Here is a 26,785-nt window from a genome sequence, read left to right as displayed (position 1 = left end):
TGGAGGAGACGAAATAACATCAAGCAGCACAAATATTCAGACTGTGTTAGTGTCAGGCTTTGATTACCTCTCTTGCAAGATATTCCTTGAATAGGGCTTTGAGTGCTAGGCACAAAGAAGGGCAGGCAGGATGCTTAAGGCTTTTAGCTTCATGTGACCGTGATCTCAGTGGCAGTGGAGTGTCACTGCAGTGATCTGCCTCTTAATTGTACATCAGGATCATGGGAGAAGCCTGTTAAACAGCTGATGGTTCCATCTCAGAATCCCTGAGGTGGGGGAAGGGTTTCTCCAATGATTCTGATGCTGCTGGCCTGGGAGTTTCACTTGGCCAAATACTGGCTGGAAGCCAGACTGCTGGTCAGTTGCTCCATTCATTCCGCATCGGGGAATTTGCATGCCTTATCTGATTTCCTCTTCAAAAGAAACTCTGCAAAGCAGAGGACTCTCATCTTCTAGGTGAAGAACTGGAAGTTGGGGGAAGGTAGTCAGTTGCTAAGGCTGTCTTGGTGTGGCCAGAGCTGAGATGCTATTTCCTGTCTGACTTAGCTACTTTATTTTCCACATTGTTGAGGTCTTTCTACCTGCTGGGCTCAGCATTGTTATCTGCTGGACCCTAGTCTTTGCTTGCTCCAGAGAGGCTGGCATTACAAAGGAAAACAGCTGGCATTTGTTGTAACTGCAAGCTACAAATGCAACAGAAGTTTGGAGTAAACTGCAGTCTTGACTTGCAGAAGATTTACTAATCAGAGTTTGAGTCACAGATGTTCAATTGTTCTGTTATTCACAAGGTCTCTCTCCTCACTATACTTTCCATCCTCCCACATGTTCCTTCTTATCCGAATTGCTCATGGGTTCTGAAAGTGGATTCCTGAGTTCAGGGCTGATCCATATCAATAAATTCTGGGGAAAAGTGTGATTCTATACACAGGTTTTTGTCAAGAAAGAGCCTCCTTTGTGGGGCAGTTTCAATGTCTTGTTATCCAGATGAATATTGCAGGAGTATGCTGCATCTTGGTAGACTCTTAGCAATTCCATCATTCATTCAAAAATATATGAGTACCTACTACGTGCCGTACCCTGTTCTAGGTGTTGGGGATACCGGGGTGAACCCCACCCCCCAACAAAGACTGCCCAAGCAGAACTGGCTTTAGTAGAGGAGATCCCGGATAAATAAGTAAACAAAGAGAAGTACAAAGCCCTGTTAGAAATAACACCCCACATTTGACTGTCCCATTTAATCTCCTTGAGATCAGATCAGTCCTCATAGTTTTTTTCTTTTGGGTGCCTACAGCTTCTGGGGCTTCACATGACCATGCCTGATTCCTGTGTTGTCCCCAAGGCTGGAATGGCCTCTTCTGCCTCCCCCAGACTCCTATTCATCCTTTGCTCTGCTCTCAGTTGCCAGCTTCTACCCTGTGCCAGCATAACCAAACACCCACCCGTTATGACATCCTGTTTCTGTGGGCATGTCTGTCATCCTTCCTGGACTCTCAACACTTGAATGAGAGCATCTGTGTCCGATTTATCTTTATATCTCCAGGGCCTACCGTATCTTTTTATCTCCAGCCCACCTTGTGAGTGGATGCTCGGGGTGGTTGCCCCAAGAAGAAATGTTGAGCCCCACTGCCCCTGGTGGTGGGTGGTGGTATTACAGAAATTTGCTTCAAGGATGGGGATGCTGAGCCTGGAAGAGGACGCTTCACTCCAGCAGTCTGGTGATTCCTTGTCGAGTTCAACATGAGTACTGCCATGAATGGAGGACACAGGCTAGGATAAAGAGAGCTGGTACCGAACATTCTGATGAGCATTTGAAGGGAAGTTCGGAGGTTCCAGGACAGAGCTGGAAGGAACACTGGAGATGTGGGGTTTTACAGCTGTTGTCCACTTGGGGTCCAGGCAATCTGTGGCTTGACCTGGTTCTGACAGCTAGCTAATTGCACATCAGGTAGGAGAACCAGGTCACCCAGTTCATAAGGCTTTCCCCTATGCTGAGACTATGGTGACAGATAAAGAAACTCAGGCACGAGAGGTGAAGTAACTTGCCCCAGATCACACTGCTTGGAAGTGGTGGAGACAAAATTTGCATGTGGATCTGTCTGATAACAGACGCCAGTTCGTAACCGCTGTAGTGCCTGTCTGTCTTCTCTCGGAGATTTCAAATATTAAGCCCTGAACACATTTTCACCTTCCCTCTTGGTTAGCTATAAGCCATTTTAGGAAAATAATATCATTAACCTGTTTTTTTCCTATTGAAATGTAATTGTGTTTTCAGAAAAACATTCACAGTTCTTTAAATATTAAAGTAAAAGGCCCTGAATTATTTACCATGTGCACATACATGTCGTACAAATAACACAAAGAAGTGTGCTAGGGGTGCTTAGGTGGCTCAGTTGGTTAAGTGTCTGCTTGATTTCAGCTCAGGTGATGATCTCATGGTTTGTGGGTTCTAGCCCCGTGTCGGGCTCTGCACTGACAGTGCGGAGGCTGCTTAGGATTCTCTCCCTTCTTCTCTCCACTCCTCCCCTGCTCATGCTCGCTCTGTCGCACTCTCAAAAAATAAATAAGTAACTTAAAAAAATAATAAATATTTTATATAATGTAATGAATGAGACTCTAGCCCTTTAATGTCACGAGCCCTAGCTTCCTAGTCAATGGATATAATTAGAATATCCTTACCTGTGTAGGCTTTGCATCCCGCTTCTCTAACATCTGTTGACACATGGGCTAGAAAGTGGTTATATCACTGTTTTAGCAATGATTCTTTCTAGACACAGAAAAGTTAAATGACATTGAGCTGCTAGGAGAACCAAAAATAGAAGTTTTCTACTATATACTAAATTCACTGAAATTTCTAACAGGGAGACTGTCTGCCCACATTTGGTAGTCTGAAGTCCTAATCCTGGTCCATCAACCTGTTATAACACTAGAAATGTGTGTGTGTGTGTGTGTGTGTGTGTGTGTGTGTGTGTGTGTGTGTGTGTTGGGGGGAGTTGGCTAGGGAAAGGCAAAGGCAGGGCTGACAGGATTGTTTCTAGGTCATTCCAACCTTGTTGTTATAACACATTTTTCTAGGTGGGAGATAATATGTTCATTAAAGTCAAGTGTTCATTTGAAAATAAACCCAGAAACCCAAAATGCCTCTGTCACATAGATAAATGAGCATGCATAAACGGACCCCATTTTTGTTTTTCTTGCTCTTTTGTAATCTGTATTGAGGCAAAGGAGTAGGCAAAGAAGTAGCTGTTTATCAAAATAAACCTGTGTTATTCATTTAACTTTAAAAGCCACTGATTGGAACTAATAATCAGCATTTCCATGTAGCACTATATTCATAGAAACCTATAGAAATTTATTGTCTATAGAACATATAGAAATTCTATATTCATAGAAATTACAGTATGTCGAGAAAAGAGAATGATCTTTATCTCTTCATGTAGTCTAACTTTTAAAATGCATCCTAATTCACAAATGATGAAGAAAGCAAGCAACAGTCAAATGGTATACTTTGGACATTTAAATTCTTAGCACAGGGGCACCTGGGTGGTTTAGTCGGTTAAGTGTCCAACTGTGGCTCAGGTCATGATCTCCCGGTTCATGACTTCAAGCCCCACATCAGGCTCTGTGCTGACAGCTCAGAGCCTGGAGCCTGCTTCGTATTCTGTGTTTCCCTCTCTCTCTGCCCCTCTCCTGCTCACACTCTGTCTCTTTCTCAATAATAAATTAAAAAATTAAAAAAAAAATTCTTAGCACAAATGACAAATTCCTATCTCTTCTCCCATCTTCTGCCCAAATTTGTTTTTATGGAATGACCTTTGGTACCAACTTATTTTATAATAAAATATTTCCTGAGCTTTTATTTTAAATTGAAATGGCCTTTTCTGTCAAGTATGGTATTTGTAAAAGTTTCTTTGATGAAAAGCCTATGAATTTTGTGCAAATAACCCCGGGTAGGTTCTTAGCTTAGAGATAACATTTGTATAGGACTTTTATGGCTTTATATGATACCTTTACACTCAGTTTATTGGACCCTTACTTGTGAATGCTCATTAGAATTCACATTTTACTGATGAGAGCAATGTAGAGAGAGGTGTCTTGGCGTGGTTCTGGGTACACAGCAGGTGTTCCACATTTTGTTTTAAAAGGAAGTTAACAAAGAGAACCCAATAGGTTATTTAACTAGTGCAGAGTCACACAGCACATATAGTGTGATACCAAGAACTGAACTTCTTTACTCAAAAATTCCATATGTTGTCACTGTTATCAGGCTTTTTAAAAAGGTCGAATTAAAAAGAATTCATTTTACTTCATTGAGGTAAAATTCACATAACCAAAAATTAACGACTTTAAAGCATACATTTCAGTAGCATTTAATATATTCACAGTGTTCTGCATCCATCACCTTTATCTAGTTCAAAAATATTTCGTGATCCCAGAGGAGCCCCATGTCCATTAAGCAGTGGCCCCGTCCCATCCTCTGCCCAGCCATTGGTAGCTTCCAACCTGCTTCCTGTCTCTACAGATTTACCTATTCTAGATATTTAGCATAAATGGAATCCTACAACGTGTGACTGTCTTAGTCTGCTCAGGTTGCTCTAACAGAATACCAGAGATTGGCTGGCTTATAAACAACAGAAATTTATTGCTCACAGTTCTCAAGATCAAGGCTTGAGCAGATTTGGTGTGCGGTAAGAGTCTGCTTCCTGGTTCATGGCTGACTTTATTCTTGCTGTGTCCTAACATGGTAGGAGGGAGCACTCTGAAGGTCTCTTTTTTAAGGGCACTAATCAGCTCCCAACGGCTCTGTCTCCTAATACCATCAAACCAGAGGTTAGGATTTCAACATATGGATTTCTTTGGAACATAAACATTTAGTCCATTGCAGTGACCTTTGGGTCTGGCTTCTTTCTCTAAACGTAATGTGTTCAAGATCAATCTATGTTGTAGCATGTATCAGCACTTTATTACTTTTTATGGATGAACTTTATTCCATTGTAGGGAGAGACCATATATGGTTTATCCATCAGTTGATGGACATCGAGTTGTTTCCATTTTTTGGCTGTTGAGAATAGAGCTACTGGGAACATTTGTGTTCAAGTATTTGTTGGAATACTTGTTTTCAGTTCTTCGGGAGTATAGTTGAATTTTCAAATTACATGGTAATTTTAGGTTTAACTTTTGAGGAACCACTAAACTTTTTTCATAGCGACTGAACCATTTTATGTTCCTATTAATGAGCTACAAGCATTCAGCTTTCCCCACATCCTTTGCAACACTTGTTATCTGAGGTTTTTCTCTCTTACTATGACCTCCTAGTGGGTATGAAGTGGTCATTCCTTGTGGTTTTGATTTGCATTTTTCTGGTAAAATATTCAGATTTGAGTGCATAGAATTAATCAAGAAGTGAGCTTTGGTAAGACAAAATCAGCATCACAATGAATGGCTTCATCTGTCCTCAGGAGATTATTTAAGACGGCATAAGCTCCCCTCTAGGGTACATGATTCAGGGCTGAAGATAAAGAAAGAACATGTTGCTTTGGGATTAGAAGAACATATGTGGAAAACAAGACCCCAGTGATCCCCTAGATGTTTTTTAAAAATACTGCTTAAATTAATGGGGAAAAAGAAGAAATTTATCATGTTCTATTTTCATATCACCTGCCAAAAGATACTTACTGCTGTGCATTGCAGGGCTTTCTTTATATAATGTTTTCATGCCTTAAGGGTCTATTTATTTATTTTTGCAGCGTGAGTGAAGACCTCCGGGATGGCTCAAGTACCTGGGGATCAAAGAGCAGTGGGGACCGCTGACCCAGAGGAGAGTTCTCCGAATATGATAGTCTACCGCAAAGTAAGGCCTCTCGTTAAATGCTGCTGCCTGCGTATGTGTTTGTGTTCTGTGCGGGGTTGACTGATGTTGACAGCTTGACAAATGTTTTCTGCTTAAACTGCCTTGACTGATAAATGAATATCATTTTCTTCTCATATCCTCTGCCTTTCCAATTCAAAAGTTCAAAGAAGTTAGGTTTTGTCATACTTGGTATCGAACACTTGAAGAATATGATTTGATTTTCTTTAAAGGTTTTATTTTTAAGTAATCTCTCCACCCAATGTGGGGCTTGAACATACAACCCTGAGATCAAGAGTTGCATGCTCTACAGACTGAGCCAGCCAGGCTCTCCCAGTTTGGTTTTCTTTAAATGCAAAGATCGCCTAAGCAGTGCAGATGGAGACGTAAAGGCCTATGTGTGACATTTATCAACTGATTGTTTATGAATGAGTCACATGTCTGCAGTTGGTAGGAGACAAAAGATGTATATGAATGCATAGTCTGTAATAGTCTTAAGTGTCAGTTTCCAAAAGAGAAGTGCAAATAGAATTTGAAATTATATTATTATGTATTCATTTGAATGAAATGAAATTGTATGAAATCAGAGGAGGGGGTGGTTACTTCCAGGCTCAGAGGCCAGGTGTGGACTGGTGGAAAAGCGGTCTTTGAACTCAAGTATTAGAGGATGGGTAGGACTGCTTTATGTGGGAAGCGGAAAGAAGAACAACATTCCAGTGGTGAGATGCGTTCAGCAAAGGCAAAGGGCTAGAGAAAGCCAACAGCGGCCAGACCTAGCGAGCTAAGGCATTGGTGAGTTACCTGGAGTAATGGAGGTAAGATTTTGGGAAGAGAGTCTGGATGGAGCCAGATTTTAGAGTGTTGAATCATAGACCATTTAGTCATGAAAACCTTTTGTGCCGGGAGTTGTAAACTCAATATTCCTCTTTGGATTATGAGTCTTGTCCCACTGTGACAAATGCACTGTTGTGAAGATGGACTGGAGGCTCAGTCGAGGGTGGCGGTGGTATTTCTGTGAGAAAGAAGGAGGACGCTAATCGAGCAGGGGGAAATGCCCCTCAGAATTGAGTGGGACTGAGCCAAGGAATTAAAGAGTCTAAATTAAAAATGTCTTGAAAACTGAATGAATATAGAATTAGGAGGAAAATAGAAAATCAAAGATGGCTGCGTTTTCACTTTGGGTTACATGGCAGCCATTGATGCTGTTCATTCAAATAGGGACATTTGCAAGGAAGTTTTAAAGGAAGGGGATATGGCACAGAAGTTTTATTCGTGCATATGTTGAATTTGAGGGAATAGCTGCTTATTAATACACTTTTAATGCTTGCATGTGTGTGAAAATGTAATCTAACTGTAGTACATATTGATAGGGAAAAATGAGTTAATGTTCATTCACTTCACTAAATATTTGAGTTGTTCGCTGGGTTCTGTGTGTTTGGTCTCTGCTAGTCACACGGGCAAGGTTGAACTAGATACTCCTGGATGATCAATATGGTGAATTTTTCTGTCTTTATAAAAATAGAACTCAAAACGAATTTGAGTATCAAATTCCTTAATCCTTGGCTTTGTAAGAGAATGCTTAGATAACCCATCGCTAACAGAGAAGCCTATGAAGTTGCAGTAAAGAAAATGGAGATGACTAGAGCTAACCAATTGGTGAGGCATACAGAATAATAGAAAGATATGTATTCATCATTACCTTTTTAACCCACCCCATGCTGGGGAAACCCTATGGCAAGCTCATAGGACCATGAACTTCGGAATCAGACCTAGGTTAAAATTACTGCAACACTACCACTTCCTAGTGGTGTGACCTTGAGTTAGTTATTAACCTCTGTGACCTTCAGTTTCTTCATTTTTAAAAAGAAAAATAAAAGGGGGGAGGAAGAACAGGACCTCATGGGGTTTTCATCAAGATTCTTTAGATAAAGTGAATGAGCATAATGAAAGCTGCTGCTATTTTTTTTTTTTTCTTCTCTTTAGGTCTTATAAAAACAGTGTCATTGGGAGAAAGAAAATAAATTATAAAATGCATAAATGTTGGTACTATTAATAAGTTGACTTAAGTATGTTCATGTAGTGAGTTGCCTTTTGAAGACACAGGAAAACCGTACAGATATTTTTATATTAGTCAGGAGATTGTAAATCAATGGAAAATTAAAGGTTGGCAGGGAATATAAAGGTCGTACAATCCAAACACCTTTCTACTAGAGTGTTTGGGATTATGTTGAAGGGAAAACTTCCTACAGGTTTGTGGGAACTTGATTTTTACCCACTTTTAGGTGGCAGCAGGCCCTTGGTTTAATTTAGATACAAAGTTGTCCATTACTATAGTTCTTCAAAGATATGACTGCTAGCCATTTGGTTTCTATACTGGGAATATATCGTGCTTCCTTTTGAAAAGTTTGCATGTGGGATATTTGTGTGTTCATGTATTTGCTATACTAGTTAATTGCTATGGAAGGGATATTACATCTCTTCACTCTATTAGGAAGAAAGAAGGTATTGCTTAGTATGGGTCTAGGACCCGGAATCATTTAAACCTAGTTAATTTGACTAACTCCTTGGTAACGTTTCAGTCATGGATATTTACCCAGTTCTCTACTCGCAGTGTTATAGACCAGCCCTTGGCTATAACCAATACGACCAATACTGTAGGACACTATCCTCAAGGTGTCAGTAAAGATTAAACCTTGAAATCAAGGTCAATTTAAGACATGTCCTATGGAAGTCCTCTTTTATAATGGTTTTTTTCAAATTGTAAGCTCTAAAAACCAAGCCTTTTCTTAGAGGCCCACAACAAAAATTTACATTAAAAATTATGCAAATAGTGCTTTCCTTTTTGTTTTCTTTCTCTGTTGTTTCTTACTCATGTCAGATGTTTTTCGTGTGATGGTTTTGCTTGGATTGTGTTGTGTTGATTCAGATGCTGACATTTAAAAAGCTAGATCTAAAGAAATGGAGCTTTGGGGTAAACTTCCGAGTAATAAGTGGGATGATTATGTCCATAACGTTGTTGTGACTTTTTAAATGCCATTTAGGATGGTAACCTTCCGACATATGAGTAATGATGGGTAGGTTTCTCAAGCCTACACCTGCAGAGTACTGTTCACTTTCCTCTCATGTTTTCTGTGTCATTAACTGTGAGAAGTTGTACTTTCCCAAGGCATGATTTATTTATTGAGTTGAACAGACTTTCTCATCCTTCACATTCACATTTTGGATTGGAGGTGGGTATGAAAAATGTATTGGTCACATTAAAAATCTATTTAAAAGAAAACCTTAATTATTCTGTACAGCACCCAGACCTTGTTAACCTTTTTTTAATATTCTTGGATCCAAAAGATCCTGGGTCATTGAATTGTCCAACCTAGGGAAGATATTTGAACTTGGCTGGATGTCAGATCATTTAGGGGTATTTTATAACAATATTGATCCTCAGGAGACCCTCCTACCCCTCAAGATATTTTTGTTTCATATGTCTGAGCTGGGTCTTGGGAATCTGAGTTTTAAACTCTTTCTCAGGAGAATCTGAGTTCGAAACCCTTATTTAGTATCTTTTACAGTATCCAGGTAGAGTACACATGGCACAGTAATGGGAAAGTTAATGTTTTGAAGTGGGTTTTTGATTTTGTAATTATTTATAGCTCTCTCGGATGTAGAGGAGCCAGCCTTCTGTCATGGAGTTACGTGTAAGGGAGTTTAGTAACCCCCTCAGAGGAGCAAAGTAAAGTATGGAGAAGGTGCAGCAATTTCCCAGGGAAGCCATGATTGTGTCCAGGTGGCCTGGCTGCCCCCCTCGGTGTCCTTTCCACTACCATGCTATCAACCACAAACTACCATTGCCACATTGCTGGGGGCCAGCAGACACTGGATAAATTAAATAAGTGTAAGTACCATGTAGCAGATCTTTGCTTTTCCTGCTGCTTCTCAGAGATTTGACGGGGGTTAACTTTGAACATTTGTAATGCTAAAGCTTCATTCTACTTGCTGGTGCTCTGGTTTCTTGGATGAAGATTTTCAAAACTGTTTACTTTCTTTCTTAAACTCAGAATTCTTTTGAATACAAGGAGGTTGCTTTCTGATTTTGTTTAGTTCTCTGAGTGGTGTTAATGATGTCTCTTGAGAAATTTCCAACTGGACTGGTAGTTTGATTTGGTAGAACTCTGAGCAATTCGATTGTAGTTGGACAGAGAAAATTGTAGATTAACTTGACCTAGACTTGGGTCAGGAGGAGGTGCGATGTAATGGAAGATGCCAGACAGGGAGCAGAGAGCTCTGGATATCTGGTCCCGGATCCTACATTTACTGCTTTGGTTCTCTGGGTGGGGAACTTCATTTTCCTAGCTCTGTTTCTCATTTTGACTTCCTCTTCTCTACTTTCTTTTCCTCCTTCCTTCCCAGCCACAAAATACCTCTTACACAAAAAGAATATATTCAGCGTCCACATAAAGCAGAAAGAAGCGTGATAAAATGAACCCTGTATGCCTACCAACCTATCAGCAAAATAAATAAAATATTACTTTGGCTTTGTTTCCTTTTCCGTAAAGTGAGGTGATTGGACTAAATATTGTAAACATACTTTTCTGTAGTGACTTAAAAGTTTCACTCTGTACGTTTTAAATTATTTAGATTAATACACTTCTCTGATGTCAAAACAGTGTTGTGAGACTGTAGACATGTTTACGGGTCTTTAGAACTTTCTAGACATATTTCAAGCAGTCCTACATAAATGAAATTGGATTGAGATAAAACCTAATATCGTTAGGCGTCAGAAGAAAAATTGTAGTTGTAATGGTTTCACATTCAACAGCTAAAGTGTCTTCTTGGTGGTGACCTGTTTCTTTGGCTTGCTAATAACATTTAAGACATTTGTATAGTTGTCTTTTAGCAGCACTGATTGTATGTTAGACAGATAGCAGGAACAGTGTTTAAACAGCAGCACTGGATATTGTCAGTAATCTATAGTGTTAGGGATGAATTAGAAGTTTAAGAGAAAGAAGAAAAAGCCAGTGTTCTTGTATGACATTGCTGGCTTCCTTCATTTGTTAGTTTCTAGTTATTTATTCCTTTTCAGCTGGAATTCGGGTCTGGCCTTTGTGTTGACCTGATACTCCAAGGTCACTTTCCCTAATGTTCCAGGACCCTTGAAGCCCAGGGCAGAAGTTGCTTTAGGCATATTTCCAAAAAGTAAATGTAGTCCTATTTTAGTTACACAGGCACTGGGATGCAGCAAGAAGGGGAAAACATCTAGCCTGCAAGAGGCAAGCCTGATGAGCGCCCTGGGAATAGGACCTTGTTTTGGAATTCATGGAAGGCAGTTGTAGTGGCCAGCACAGCCGACAGTCAGGGAACCCACGGATTCTGATGACCAAGGCACAACAAGGACTAGAAATAATCTTACCAGCAAATATATATCGATGTCATTTGTGTGCCAGACCCTGTTAGGTGCTAGGAATGCCAGATAAGGTCTGTGCCCTGAAAACTCTTGTGGGCTAATGGGGCAGAGGTGGGTAACTAGACAATTACAAGAGGCAGTCGGTAGAGGTGAGGCAAGGAATGGGGAAGGAGGTAGAAAGGTCATGAAGTCCATATCGAGAGAGAGGATGGGGGTACCTGGGTGGCTCAGTTGGTTAAGTGGCTGACTTTGACACAGGTCATGATCTCATAGTCTGTGAGTTCAAGCCCCACCTTCGGCTCTGTGCTGACAGCTCAGAGCCTGGAGCCTGCTTCAGGTTCTGTGTCTTCCTCTCTCTGCCCTTCCCCTGCTCGCTCGTTCTCTCTCTCTTTCTCTCTTTCTCAAAAATAAACACTAAAACAGAAAAGAGAGAGGATGATGATGTCATAGAAGACAGCCAGATGATTTGGCACCTGCCTTAATTCATGAAAGATGAATAGGAATTAACCTGGCAGAGAAGGGGAGAAAAAGTATAGGAGGCATAAGGACTACCGCATGGAAAGGGACAGAGTTGTGATATTATAAACTCAGTTCTGGGAACTTCAAGTGGCTGTTCTCTTGGAGCTAGGTTCTGTGATGGAGGCTGAGAAAGAAAGCTAGCTGGGGAGATTAGGGCTGGATCACAGAAGACCTTCTACATCATGCCAAAGATTTAGGACATGATGCAGGAATCTTTCTTATGCGCCTGCATGCCCATGTTCTACCCGCTCCATACTGCTCTCTGCCCCAGCAGGTGGACTGCATCTGCAGGGCTCCTAGAATCTCTTGCTTTGAATCAGATTTGGTCAGTAGAAGTCTGGGGAGAGAAGAAAGGAAGGAAGAAGAGCAAAGCCAGATATTTCTTCCCCTGGCTCCTTCTAGAGGCTTGTACTACCAGTGTTGCTTTACTGAAGGTCATTGTTCTTCCCAGGGCAGACTGTTCTGCCCTGAATCCTGATACCCTTTTCCTCTCTTCATCTTTTTTGGGCATCTGGGTGGCTCCAGTATGTATAGCCCTCTGTTGCTGTATGACCAATTACCCCAAAACATAATGGGGTTAATTGGCTTAAGCATGACGGTGATCATGTTATAGTTTCCATGGGTCATTAATCTAAGGTGGGTCCTCTTTGTCAGTGTGTCTCAAAAGATGCCAATCAAGATGTTGGCTGGGACTACAGTTTCAGCTGAAGGCTCACCCAGGGAGAGGCCCACTTCAAGCTCACTCATGTGGTTGTTGGCTGGATTTAGTTCTTCAAGTGCTGTGGAGTGATGGCCTCCGTTCCTTTGTTCCTCCACTGTCAGCTGTGTTTCTCCACAGGACAGCTCGCAACATGGCAGGCTGTTTTGTCAGAGTGAGCAAGGAAGAAGAGTAAGAAAGGGGGGTGGTTATAGGAGTCTCACTCTTTCATAACCCAACCTTGGACATAACATCCTCTTTCTGTTAGGAAGGAGCAGGTCACTAGGTCCACTTCTAGGTGAGGGGTTTATGCACAAGTCAGAGGCTCCCGAGTGTTACTTTATGGTTTTCCTGTACTCTGCCACTTCTTTATACTTGGTTCTTTTTGAAATAAACCTTTCTTGAGTTGTCCTGTGTGTGCTATCTGTTTCCTCATAAAGCTCTGACTCATGCAGGTATTAACCCCAAAGCAAAGAAAAACCACTGAGACGTTGTTTTTCATAAGGAAATTCACCACAGAGAAGCTTGAAGCGGGAAAGTCATATAGTCCATGTGGAGAATGCAGTTATACAGAGAGAGAGTGTATAAGAAATGGTAAAATTACTAGGCACAATGGTTTGGTGAGTTTACAGGAATTCAGGTGAGCAAACAATCGTGGCCATATCAATGGCAGTGGTGATGTAGAGAAGAGGTGTGTTTGAGAGATGTTTAGGAGGTAGAATCAACAGGATTTGGTGACTGCTAAGATGTAGGGTGGATTTGAGGAGAATAAGGAGGTATCTTTTCACCAGGTTCTACCTGGGTAATGTTGGAAGGTCTCTTGGAATCAACAAAATTTTGAACCAAATAACTGTAGGGCCAGATCGCCTGCCCTCCTTTTCCTTGTGTGTAGAGAAATCAAGTGTCACAGAAAGAGCATGTAACTAGACCAGGGTGTCTGGGTATTGATTGTGGCCGCACTGCTGGCTCATTTTGGCCACGCACAAGTTGTTTCTGTTTTAAGTCAAGCTCTGCCATTTGAAGTGAAAGGTTAGCTAGGCTGGGCGATCTCAAAAGTACTTCCAGTTCTCACATGCCCAGAGCTCTCATAATCTAAAATAAAGACATCACATTTCCTTACCTATTTATTGTTTCATAGCCCTCTTTGCTTTCTTTCACATTTTCCCTAACAAGTTAACCCAAGCAAAACTTTAAAAAGTCGGGTAAGTCAGGATGTTTCAAACAAATGCTCTTTAGTCTTGAGGGCTTTTTTCCTTTTATTTTCTTTTAGCATTAAATAAAATTCCCAAGGACTAACTTCAGAGAGTATTCTGGGTAACTAATTTAATTGTTCAATCTGCATTTTAAGATTCCTTTCATTAAAAGTTTGAAGGTTTCTTATTGCCTTAGGACAGAGCTGTTCTGTTTTCCTTTTCCCCTAGGATTGGACTTGCCAGAGGAAAAGCGCCCCATCACATTATCTTGGTTGGCAGGAGACAGGAGTGTGGGCAAGTCCCTGACCAGTGGTATCAGTGTCCGCAGATGAAAGGGATGGTATTTTTAGTGTCGAGAATAGCTCAGTGTGGTTTAATAAGATGTGTTTCCACAAGTATAACTTTCTAATTTGGAAAGTCTTTGGTGTGTTCAAGGCTTCGTTTCATTTTTCCAATTTTCCCCCCTCATTTCATTTTAAGGAGCCTAAGATTTTACATTTTGGCAGTTTATTACCCTCACAGTTGACACTTCTTTGCAGTATCCCTTACAGTGCAGAGGGTTTGAATGGCCATAGAGTTCAGTCCCTATTCTCAGTATTTTGGACAAGAAAAACTAGAAGCTAACAGGTGTCCGTGAAGGGAAAATAAAGAGGTGTTCCAATCATTGTGGGATAGGTAGATTATTTAAAAAAAAATTGTTTGCCAATACAAATCAAACTGAAAATGGACAAGTCTTTTGATTAACATCCTCACTTCTAAAAATGTATTACAATAAAGAATTGGGAAAAATATATATAAAGATATAAATATAGATATAGATATACACTCATTCCAGGAGAATATTTATACCTCTGTGGTGAATAACATCAAATGATATAAATCAAGCAAATATCAGTTGAAAAAGATTAAATAATCATAGGAGTGGATAGGATTTATATTTGGGATACCGCCCCACCCCAGTTAGGTTACTGGGTCTCTGTTCTGGTATACCTACTAATTTTCTTGAAAGGAAGATGGTTACTGACACCCGGGGGGTATGGTCTGATTGGATAGTTGGTATTTTTAAAACCCTACAAAACTTTGCCATTTTTGTTTTATAAAATTTTTGTTTTATTTGCTAAACATAATGGTTATGTAGAGTTCCTAAAAAGTTACTGTTGAGGTGCCTGGGTGGCTCAGTTGGTTAAGCATCCAACTCTTGATTTCAGCTCAGGTCATGATTTCATAGTTCATGGGATCAAGCCCAATGTCTGGCTCTGCGCTGATAGAGCAGAGCCTCCTTAAGATTCTCTTTCCTTCTCTCTCTGCCCCTCCCCTGCTCACGTTCTCTGTCTTCCTCAAAATAAATAAATAAACATTAAAAATATTGTTTTCATTCTTTTATTTTCTATATCTCTGTGCTTACCTCTGAGGCCTTTTTTCTTTGGTCTGGAGAACTACCTTTAGTATTTTCTTGAGTGCAAGTCTCCTGGTGCAAGATTAAGGAAGATAATAAGGATTTATTGGCTGCCTACTCTATACTAGATACAGTGCTGGGTACTGTACATACACTGAATCATGTAATCAGCAGAATAGCTTGGAAGGCAAATGGCGGTCAGCCTCTATTACATACAAGGAGACAGGATCAGAAGGAGTAAATAACTGGTATTGAGACTTGAATCTGGGTTTGCTTTATTGTAAAGCCTGTAGGTTTTTTTTCAAAGAAATTGAATTATGTAAAAAAACAACAACAACAAAGGAAATCTCAAAGTTGTAGTTAATTGTAGGAAGGTTGGTGTTGTCAGGGTGGGCTTACAGGGGAGGAAGGAATTTCAAGAGAACTGATTTGAATTGCATCTTTAAGAGAGGGAGGATTTAGTTCTGTAGGAAAAGCCAAGAAATGCTTTTAGGTGGTGGCAGTTGTGTAAGCAAGGTTTGGTGATAAGAAAACCTAGATGTATTTAGGAGGCAACATATTTTATAACACTAAATCCAGGAGGTGTGCCTCATGTAATAATAGCTTTATTCTTTATACAGAGAGCCCAAGGCAAGAAAACACTAAACATTTCTAGTTCTGAAACTCACCTGGTAAATATTGGTACAGCTGAGCTTTCTGCCAACATTCTTTCTTTCCTTTTAAAAATTCCTTGTTTTCCATTTTAAAAGTAATAAGTCATTTCAAAAGAATATATGAACAAAAAAAACCTCACCTATTCCTACCATGCAAATATGACCACAATTAACATTTTGGTCTATTTCCTTCCAGTCTTTTATATAAGTAATGCATATAAGTTACGTACATTGTGTATATATATATACACACACACACACACACACACACACATATACACATGTACACACATTATACTCTTTCTCTCTCTCAATATATATATATTCTCTCTCTATATATACATATATATAGAGAGAGAATATATATATATTCAGGGCTAAAAAGAAGAACAAAGCTGGAGGTATCACAATACTGGATTTTGAAATACATTATAAAACTGTAGTAATCAAAACAATATGGTACTGGCACAAAATAGACACATAGATCACTAGAACAGAATGGAGAAGCCAGAAATAAGCCCACAATTATATGGTCAATTAATCTATGACAAAGGAGGCAAGAATACACAATGGGAAGCCTATCTCTTCAGTAAAGGGTATTGGAAAAACTGGACAGCTACATGCAAAAGAATGAAACTGGATCACTTTCTCACACCATGCACACAAAAAAATGGATTAAAGACTAAATGTGAGACCTGAAACCATGAAAATCCTAGGAGAAAACATGGATGTAACTTCCTTTACGTTAGTTGTAGAAACATTTTTCTAGAGATGTCTCCACAGGCAAGGGAAAACAAAGCAAAAGTAAATTATTGGGACTATACCTGAAAAAAAGTCTTCTGCACAATGAAGAAAACCATCAACAAAACAAAAAGGCAACCTACTGAATGGGAGAAGATATTTGCAAATGATACATTTGATATGGGGTTGCTATCCACAATATATGTAGAAGTCATACAGCACAACAAAAAACCCCAAATAATCCAATTAAAAGATGGTCAGAAGGCGTGAATAGACATTTTCCAAAGACATACAGATGGCCAGCAGAAACATGAAAAAGTGATTAACATCACTAATCATCAGGAAAATGCAAGTTAAAACCACCATGAGGTATCACTTTACACCTGACGGAATGGCTAGATTCAAAAATACAAGAAACAACAAACATTGGTGAGGATATGGAGAAAAATGGTGGAAATGTAAATTGATGCAGCCACTGTGGAAAACAGTATGGATGTTCCTCAAAAACTTAAAAATTGAATTACCATATAACCCAGTAATGCCTCTACTGGGTATTTACCCAAAGAAAATGAAAAGTAGTTTGAAATGATATATGTACTCTTATGTTTATTGCTGCATTATTTGCAATAGCCAAGATATGGAAGCAGCCCCAAGTGTCCATCCATCTAGGAATAGGTAAAGAAGGTGTGGTGTATGTGTGTGTGTGTGTGTGTGTGTGTACATACACACATACATATATACATTTATATGTGACAGAATATTACTCAGCCATAAAAAAGGATAAAATCTTACTATTTCAACAACATGGATATACCTAGAGGGTATAATGCTAAGGAAATAAGACAAATACCATGTGATTTCACTCATATGTGGAATTTAAGAAACACAACAAATGAAAAAAGAGCCAGACCAAAAAACCCACTCCTTTAAAAAAAATTTTATTAATTTGTTTTGAGAGAGATGGTGATGGCATGAAAGGGGGAGGGGCAGAGAGAGAGGGAGAGAGAGAGTCCCAAGCAGACTCCGCATTGCCAGCGCAGAGCCTGACATGGGGCTCGAACCCATGAACCATGAGATCAGGACCTGAGCTGAAACCAAGAGTCCGATGCTTAACAGACTGAGCCACCCCGGCGCCCCTAAAAAAAACCCACTCTTAAATACAGAGAACAAACTGGCGGTTGACAGGGGAGGTGGGTGGGGGATGGGTGAAACAGATAAAGGGGATAAGAGTACACATACTGAGCACTGAGAAATACGTAGAATTGTTGAACAACTATATTGTATGCCTGAAACATATAATTCGTGTTAATTATACTTCAATTAAAAAATTAAATACATATTAGCCTAGTGGGTAATCACAATGTATATACTATTTTATGTTTTCCTACCATTGCCTAAGCATTAATCTTAGGCCACAATATGTCTCCATAATCATAGTTTTGAAGATTGTATTATATTCTAAGTAGATAATGTACCGTAATTTACTTAATCAGTTCTTTGTTATTAACAGCGAAATTTAGAATTTCTAGGTCAGAGGGTATGACCTGTGTCACGACTCCTGACATACATTGTTTATCAGAAGGTCAGTATTCATTTCTGCATCTGTAGGCTGGCCTTCCCTGGGTTGTTTTCAGTGTTGCTTGAGCTTAAGAAAGATGGCGAGGGGATCTCCAGTAACTGGGGCTGGAGCACATCTGGCTCGAAACCTGATCCCCATCCTCAAGTCTGACTAGCTTTGCAGCACTACCTTATCATGGGAGCCTCAACGCTTGGGTATTAGAAAATTTCAACTTGGAACCTTTCCAAGCCTTTTGCTATTTTATTCCCTGTTTGTTTTTCTTAAGCAACTAACTAAATAAGAGTAACATTTCAACCTCTTTCCACTCCCCGCGCCCTCCCCCCCAACATTTTTCTTGCTTGCACCACCTCTGCCTCCAGTTTAACCATGGGGTTGGTTCTTACATTTTAAAGCTAAGTACAAAAGCACAGTTCTGAGAACCAGCCAAGTTCTGCAGCCAAGTTTGAAGAATAAAACTTTAAAACAGCTCTTCTGTCACACACTTGCGAGGGGAGGCAGGCTTTGCTATAAATAAGGCACATTCCATTTCTATCTCATCCTGTGCAGCCCGCTTGGATAATGCTGTTTGTATAGGACTGCAGTGTTCTCTCGCTGCCCACTCACCCTTTCAACCTTCCCTTTTAGATTGCATTTTATTTAAGTGTTCGGTAGTTCTGGAGTTTAGGGACCCTGCTTGAGAGAAGAGTACAAGTTTCCTTTCATTCTTCGGGGTTAAGTGTACTAAGATAAGGGGGCTGTCTTGTAAGAAACGATATCTGAGACATTTTTAGCAGCTGCTGTATTAGTTTCCTGTGGCTGCTGTAACAAATTACCATAAAATTAGGGCTTAAAACAAAACACATTTGTCCTCTTGTGGTCCTGGAGGTCAGACGTCTAAAATGACTTGGCGGGGCTGTAGTCCTTCTGGAGGCTTGAGGGGAGAACCCATTTCCTTCCTTTTCCATGATGCTGCCCCCATTACTCAACTCATGACCTTGCCTCGCCCTGACCTCCTTTGACCATCATGCCTCCTTCTCTGACTCGGCCCCTCTTGCATCCTTATGGGAACCTATGATTACATGGAGCCCACTGATATAATCCAGGGTAACCTCCCCATCTTGAAATCCTTAACTTAATCACACTTGCAAAATCCCTTTTGCTGTGTAAGGCAGCATATTCACAGGTTTTAGGAGTTGGGATGTGGACATCTTGGTGGGGGGAGGTATTCTGCCTACTACTTAGAGAAGGGAAGGAAAAATAATTTTGGAACTTTTTCTGTTTTTCATAGCTGCAGAGAGGATGTGCTGAAGGATTGGTTTTCCTTGTAGTGTTTGGGATGGTAGATGTATGGCAGCCTAAATTAAGTCTCATATATCCGTTTGTATTTGCTAATGTCCATTTGAAGACCGGAAAGAGGAGCCTTTCAGTGGCTGGCAGTGAGGATGGGAGGCGGTGTCTTAGTTAAAGACCTTCCTTCCCTCCTTGCAGGGTGCTTATATTAGGCTCTGCTTAGGGCATTGAGGGGAGATGACCAAGCAGATGCCTTTTAAATAAGTGGAGGAAAACCCCCTTTACTAGAGCCTCCTCAGAGCGTCTTTCTTATGGGACTGTTCACCTCCAGTGACTGTAGATTTTAGAATATATAAAAATTGTGGTACTGAACAGTAGTTAATCAACACTGTCCTCACAGCTGGCTGGAGAGTACAGTAGAAGACCATGACCTTGCATTATTTTTTTCAAGCAGCAAGAGAGCACTGGCAAAATGCAGTCTTCTTAGCCTGAAGGCTAAAGGAATGTGCCAGTCTGCTTATTGACTCCCCTGAGGCCACTCTTCCACCAAATTTCCTGTCCTGGTGAGGAGTCATGACACATAATGGCAGACAAAAGGTGCACAGGTGGTAATGTTGGCGGTAAAACCACCAAACAATGGCATGAACCTGGTTGTTAAAATGATTCAAGGCAGATGAGCCTAAAGCCTAACTGTTAGCAAGGGATTAGAGTGAGCTTTTTCTTCCCCAAAGGAATGGTTACTATCGCTAACTCCACTGCTTTCTGGGAAAGGAAAGGTCCGTAGTTGAAAACAAGATCTACTGTGGCCAGTGACTCTTTACAATTTTAGGACTGTGGTTAGCAAACTACTTGCCCTTGGACCTAACCCATCCCCATGTCAGTTCTTGGAGAGCACTTGAACTCTGGATAGTTTTTACAGTTTGAAACAGTTGGAAAACATGTAAAAAGAAGCAATATTCCATGATGCGTGAAAATCACATAAAATTCAGATTACAGGGTTTGTACATCAAAATTTATGGAGACACATTCATGCTATTCATTTATCAGTTATCTGTGGCTACCACAGAGGAGTTGAGTGGTTGTGGCAGAGATTGACCATATGCCTGACAAAGCCGAAAATATTTACTAACTGGCCTTTTACAGAGATGTTTGCAGCCTCTGCTTTTGGGGATTTGGAGGAGACTGAAGAAAGCCTCTGCAAATGTCCTTGTTGGGACAATATTTCCATAGGAACCAAGACCCGGTGATTCCGCCCAGCGGAAACTCATTTCTAGGAACCCATGGGGAGTTTGGCTGGAGAATGGGTGTACAAGATAACTCGGAAACCGGGTGTATTCATAGCCTCTAAATAATACACAAACCCTCCCATTCACTCCTGGAAGAGCACCTCTCCTTTGCTGAGGGGGGTCGCAGAGTTAATTCCAGGACGTTACTGAAGAGATTCTGTTTGGTTGGTTGGTTGTTTTTAAATGAAGAAGAGCATATTGGGCCGCTGGAAGTGTTGGGCTGTGTGTTCTGAAATATCCCAGTAGGACAAGTGCCAGCTACCTACGTTTCAGATGCAGTGTCCGCATGGCTCTCCTTTTTCCAAGACCCACTTTGTCCAGGCATCGGGCCAGTGCTCTGGCACATGATGGCTCACACCGGCGACGCCTCTGCAGGATCATCAGTGCCACTCCCACTCTGCCTATGAAGAAAGGGGCTTGTAGTGGGTATGCCTGGGCCTGCAGGCTCTGGGAAGCACGGGGCCACTTCTCCACAGCCTTTTCACAAGAGGCTCTTTTCCCAGGACCTGGAAGGAGCAGGCCAGCCACTTGGGCGCTGCTGAGTTCTAGTCTTTTCTCTGTGATACCAGGGCTCTCATGACTTCATAAGCACAATGCTCTAATCACTGAGTTATAGTTCTCAGCGACAGAATTAACTTCCTCACTTAGGTTGTGTCGGAATCTTGACTGTTGTGAATGGCGCTGCAACAGGCATGGGGCAGAGATCGCTTTGAGGTACTGATTTCATTTCCTTTGGCGGTATACCCAGAAGTGGGAGTGCTGGATCATGCGGTAGTTCTGGCATTTTCTGAACCTCCATACTGTTTTCCTTGGTGGCTGCACTGACGTACATCTGACCTAGGGGGAATAAGGATTCCCTTCTCTTCTCATCCTCACCAATGCTTGTTATTTCTTCTCCTTTTTATGACAGCCATTCTAACAGGCATGAGGTGACATCTCATTGAGGTCTTGATTTGCACTCACAATAGCCAAGCTGTGGAAACAACCTAAATGTCTGTCGGTGGTTGCACGGATAAAGAAAATGTGGTCTGTATATACAATGGAATATGATTCAGGCATAAAGAAAGAAGAAACCCCTGTCATTTGTGACGATGTGATGCACCTGCAGGACGTTACACTGAGTGAAATAGGCCTGACAGAGGAGGACAAATACCGTATGGCTTCATTTGTGTATGAAATTTAAATAAAACAAGAATGAACTCAGAATCAGAGAGTGCATGGTGGTTGCCAGGGGCTGGGGTGGAGGAAAACAGGGAGGTGTTGGTCAAAGGGCACAAACCTTCTAAGATGAAGTTCTGAGGATCTAATGCACAGTATGGTGACTCTAATTAAGAATACTGTGTTTTACTTGAAATTTGCTAAAAAAATACATCTTAGGTGTTCTTGCCCCCCCCCACAAAGGTAACTATGTGAGGTGATGGGTGTGTTAATTAACTTTGCTGTGCAAATATTTCACAATATATGTGTATCTCAAATCATGACTTTGTGCACTTTGTATATGTACAATTTTGTTTGTCACTTATACCTCAATAAATTCAGGAGGAAAATGTTAACTTCCATTTTATAGTTCCTCGCAGCCCTCTATAGCTTTCATATTATGTGTGTGAAAGTCCTGAGATATTGCTTATCTAAATTAAAAAAAAATTTTTAACGCTTATTTATTTTTGAGAGTCAGAGAGACAGAACATAAGCAGTGGAGGGGCAGAGAGAAAGGGAGACACAGAATCAGAAGCAGGATCCAGGCTCTGAACTGTCAGCACAGAGCCCGACGCAGAGCTCGAACTCACAAACCGCGAGATCATGACCTGAGCCGAAGTTGGCCACTTAACCATGACCTGAGCCGAAGTTGGCCACTTAACCGACTGAGCCACCCAGCTACCCCTATCTAAACTTTGTAAATGAGGAAACTGAGGCCAGTCTAGGGTCAGTGGGCCTTTAGTGGCTGAGCCAGACCTTCTGACCTCAGGGTCTGGCGCCCTGCACACTACTTCCCATATCTTCTCCATGAGGCGGGGCTGGGTCTCCAGCCACAGAGCCATGTCACTTAAACTAGTCTTAGCAGAGGACTGTGCTACAGTTTAGCCATATGGTGCTTGGGTTCATCCTAATGGTGGTCACCAACTGACCTCCACAGACCAGTTTTACACCCTAGGGTTTTGGGGTTTTTTTGGCATTACTCTAAAACTGTGGCTCTGTTGTGTATAGGGTACTGCTTAATCTCTTTCTCTTCCTCATTAACACATCTGTTGCTGGTGTTTCAGCCCCAAACCAGACCAAACCAAAAGTGGATTTCCATTCGTGTTCCTTTTACCACATGGCTCCAAATCAGGAAAGGTATAAGGCATGTATTCTGCCCACAAAAGGGCTGAAAAACTGTGGGAAAACACGCTTTCAAAGAAGGTTTGTGTTCTTTGGAACATAGGAATCTACCATTAATCACAACTGCGGCTTCCAGCTGCACAAGTTATTAAAAGAGCTCATTTTAAGCAAATTTTAAATAGCAGACATCGTTCTTCAGCACATTTAACAAGCACTGTCCTGGTTTTGCCCCAAGCGCTGCACATTCCTTCTCAGTCTTCAACAGAGGAGTAGCCCTGTGGCTTCTGCCCACCCTGTGACTCCTGGGCCCCCTTCTCTTGTCCATGCTGTCTGGGAGCAACTGCGTGCCGTGTGTATGCTGGTTTGGGGATTCCTCAAAAGCTAGCCCCTCTCCAGATTCCAAGTGCCTATATCCAGCTGCCCAAGGGTGTCTCTGTTTGAGGCCTCCTCACTGCGGACTCAACAGGTAGAACGTAGCTCCTGTTGGCCTGCCTGAGACCGTGCTCCCTTTGGAATTCAGTGGCTGGTGTCACATCATTCATCCGGTGAGCATCTGAGCACAAACCGAACATGATTCTCTTTGACAGAACTCACTACTCACCCCTCTATGGCATGCATACATTTTTATTTCTGTATGTGTTACCTTTTTCTGTTTGCCTCCTTACGATATTATAAATATTGCCTATTTATTATAGGCAATAAATAAATGTTTGGTGAGCAGACCTGTTGATAACCATTCCTGAAACGTATCCTATTACCTTTCCCAGATGAGATTTGCTACCACATGACCTCTCCTTACACTGGGTAGACTGTGTTAACTCCATTTTTGGTCTCTCTGAGCTTTGCAAACTTATTTATCTTAGTTATTGAGCTTGGCTGCTGTCCACATCATGTAACAATTCTGTCACATTTCCCTCCTTGCTTTCTTTCTTCCCTCACCCCCAACTTCTCATATTCCTATCTGTGAGCGAGAAAGCAAAGAAATGAAGACAAGAATATAAACCCATATTTCTCTCACCAATTAAAAATATCTTTCCATCTTATTTTACTATTCAGTGAGTTTCTTGTCCTCTTGCTATGTCACAATTAAAACAGCTTCTTTCCTTCTTAGTATCTTTCTTTAAAATTTTTTTCTTGTTGCAGAAATGATTTATGTTTACTCTATAAAATTAGAAATTACGGACAAACACAGAGAAGGAAATAAAATGTATAATCCTTCTTGCTCACAGAACTATAGTTAACTTTTAAAATTACCTAGTTACAGGGGCGCCTGGGTGGCTCAGTTGGTTGGGCATCTGACTTCAGCCCAACTCATGATCTTGCAGTTTGTGGGTTTGAGCCCCACATAGGGCTCTGTGCTGACAGCTCAGAGCCTAGAGGCTGTGTGTGTGTCTCTCTCTCTCTCTGCCCCTCCCCTCCTCTCACTTTGTCTCTGTCTCTGACTCTCTCAAAAATAAATAAACATTAAAAACTCCTTTTTAAATACCTAGTTCCATACTTTTCTTCCTTATGTACATATTTCAACACAAATATCGACTTATTGTACTTGCTGTTGGAAAATTTTTTTTTACTGAATAGGTTGAGAACATGTTCCCATGATAGCAGATATTTCTCTAGATCAGGGTCAACAAACTTTCTTTGTAAAGGGCCATATAGTAAATATTTGAGGCATTGTAGGACATACTGTTTCTTTTTAAACTACTTAGCTCTGCTGTTGTCAGTGTGCTATGTAAATTAATGAGTGTGGCTATGTTCCAATAAAACTTTATTTTCAAAAGCAGGCAGTTGGCCAAGTTTGGCTCATGGCTGGGCTATGGTTTGCTTATGCTTACTCTAGAATACCATTTTAAATGGCTGAACAGTATTCTACTTTATCAGTATATCATGATTTCCTTAACCAATCAGAATAATAGCTAATGTTGCTTGAGGCTTCACACTGTTTCACACACTGAAAGGTTTGTTCTATTTTCTTTCTCACTTTCCCAGTCCACTCTGAAATGTAGGTATCATTCTTTCTATTTAACAGATGAGGAAACTCGGATGAAAAACAGGTAATTTGCCTAAGGTTAGATGGCTGTTAAGTAGAAAAGACAAAATTTAATTTGAGATTTAGAAGCCATTCTTTTAACTACTCCTTATATTTTTATGTGCATTGAGGGTTATTTCCTTGGGGTAAATCCCTAGAATTAGTGTAGCAGGTGCATCCAGAGGCTTTTGGTCTGTGTTTCCAGGTTGATATGTATGGCCAAATCCTATTTCTTGGGGGTGTATAACAGCACTGTGTGCCTAGCACCCTTACATATACCAGGGACTTTTTTAAACCTTAGCAATAATACTTCATTGTTTTAAATCATATTAAAAATTGTAAATACAGATAAACATTTACCTTATGCATATTTCTCATTTCTCCTTCTTCTTAGGTGAATTTCTCCTTCATGTCCTTTCCTCATTATTCTATTAGAGCAGTTTTCTTTTCTATTGATTTATTGGAGCCTTTCCTATTAGGAATTCCTTTGGTGTTTTAGTTGATGTTACATGGCTTGTTATGAAAATGGTCCATTTACTTTAAAAAGCTATTGTCTTTACAATTAAAGAGAGTCAAACAAAACGTATTTGGTTTTCACATAAAGCACTAGTTAGACTTCTGGAATTAAACAAACAAACAAAAAACAATAAAAAACCTTGTAAGGTAAGAGAGAACTTATTTCTGCTAAGGAACTTATCCCTTTAGTTCACATCTTCTTAAGTCACCAAGGATTTGAGTTCTTTAATTGGAACTCTTGATTTCTGCGGCCATGGCAACACATCTTAGCTGCCATGAGCAGCCTACACCTTCACAAAATATTTTTTAGGGAGTGGGTTTTAGATGGAATTCATTATCCAGTGTATTCATGGAGTGTCTAGATGAATTAATGGGTGGTAGACAAATAATTGTATAATAATAATAATCATAATAAAAATAGTGAAATTAACTATAGATAGATGTCTTAGTAATAGTTAATAGTAGATAGTTACTAACTACTGGTCACTTACTGTATTCCAGCCATAATGCTAAGTGCTGTATATTATTTAATTTGATCTTCACTATGATACTAAGTCATAGACATTGTTTTTATCCTTATTTTATACATGAAGACACAGACCAAAAACTTAGGTGGCTTATCCTGGACTTCATAGCTGCTAAGTAGAAATGAGCTTGACTTTGATGCCGATGCTCCACTGCCTGAGATTTACAGTCTTATTACAGAAAGATGTTGGGGGTATATGCTTGCTTGTATACACGCGTATGGCAGATATCTTGGTAGTCAGAGGTGGAGTCAGCTCTACTAGACTCTAATAACACTAGGTTCAATGGGCCACAAATCTGACCCAGGATTCAGAACCCATGCTTTTGTAAAGATCAGAGTTAGGATTAGATATTAGATTCAGAGAGCACAAAGGGTAGCTGTTCCAATATATTCCAACTTTACTGAAGTATAATTGACAAAATTGTGTGTATGTATATCACGTTTTCTTTATTCTTCCATCAATTGACACTTAGGATGCTTCTGTGTCTTGGGTATTGTAAACAGTGTTGCAGTGAACATGGAATTTCAGATATCTCTTTGAGATACTGATTTCTCAGGGTTCTCTTTTTCCTGCATCCTCACCAACCCTCATTATTTCTATTGTTAACAGCTATTCTAACAGGTATGAGGTGACACGTTATTCTGGTTTTGATTTGCATTTCCATGATGATTAGTGATGTTGAGAATCTTTTCATGTAGCTGTTGGCCATTTGGATGTCTTCTTTGGAAAAATGTTTATTTAGTCCTTTGCCTATTTTTTAGATTGGATTATTATTATCTTTGCTATTGAGTTATAGGAGTTCCTTATAAATTTTAGATATA

At 40.4% G+C, this 26,785-nt stretch overlaps 1 protein-coding gene across 11 annotated transcripts in view; it reads left to right on the top strand.

Moving 5' to 3' along the window:
* RGS6 (regulator of G protein signaling 6) overlaps positions 1-26,785 on the top strand; it is a 546,475-nt gene that overhangs the window by 20,160 nt on the left and 499,530 nt on the right. For 10 of the 11 annotated variants that reach the window (XM_029951172.1, XM_029951168.1, XM_029951170.1 and 7 more), the window contains exon 2: positions 5,745-5,848. In XM_029951172.1, coding sequence (XP_029807032.1) covers positions 5,765-5,848 — 84 coding nt within the window. In that variant the 5' untranslated portion in view covers positions 5,745-5,764. Of the gene's footprint in view, positions 1-5,744; positions 5,849-26,785 lie in introns of those variants that run through there. The other variant, XM_029951174.1, reaches the window with a different exon arrangement.

This window comes from Suricata suricatta, chromosome 9 (assembly GCF_006229205.1).
Source record: "Suricata suricatta isolate VVHF042 chromosome 9, meerkat_22Aug2017_6uvM2_HiC, whole genome shotgun sequence".
NCBI classification, from domain to species: domain Eukaryota; kingdom Metazoa; phylum Chordata; class Mammalia; order Carnivora; family Herpestidae; genus Suricata; species Suricata suricatta.
This window is presented reverse-complemented; position numbering and strand designations above follow the sequence as displayed.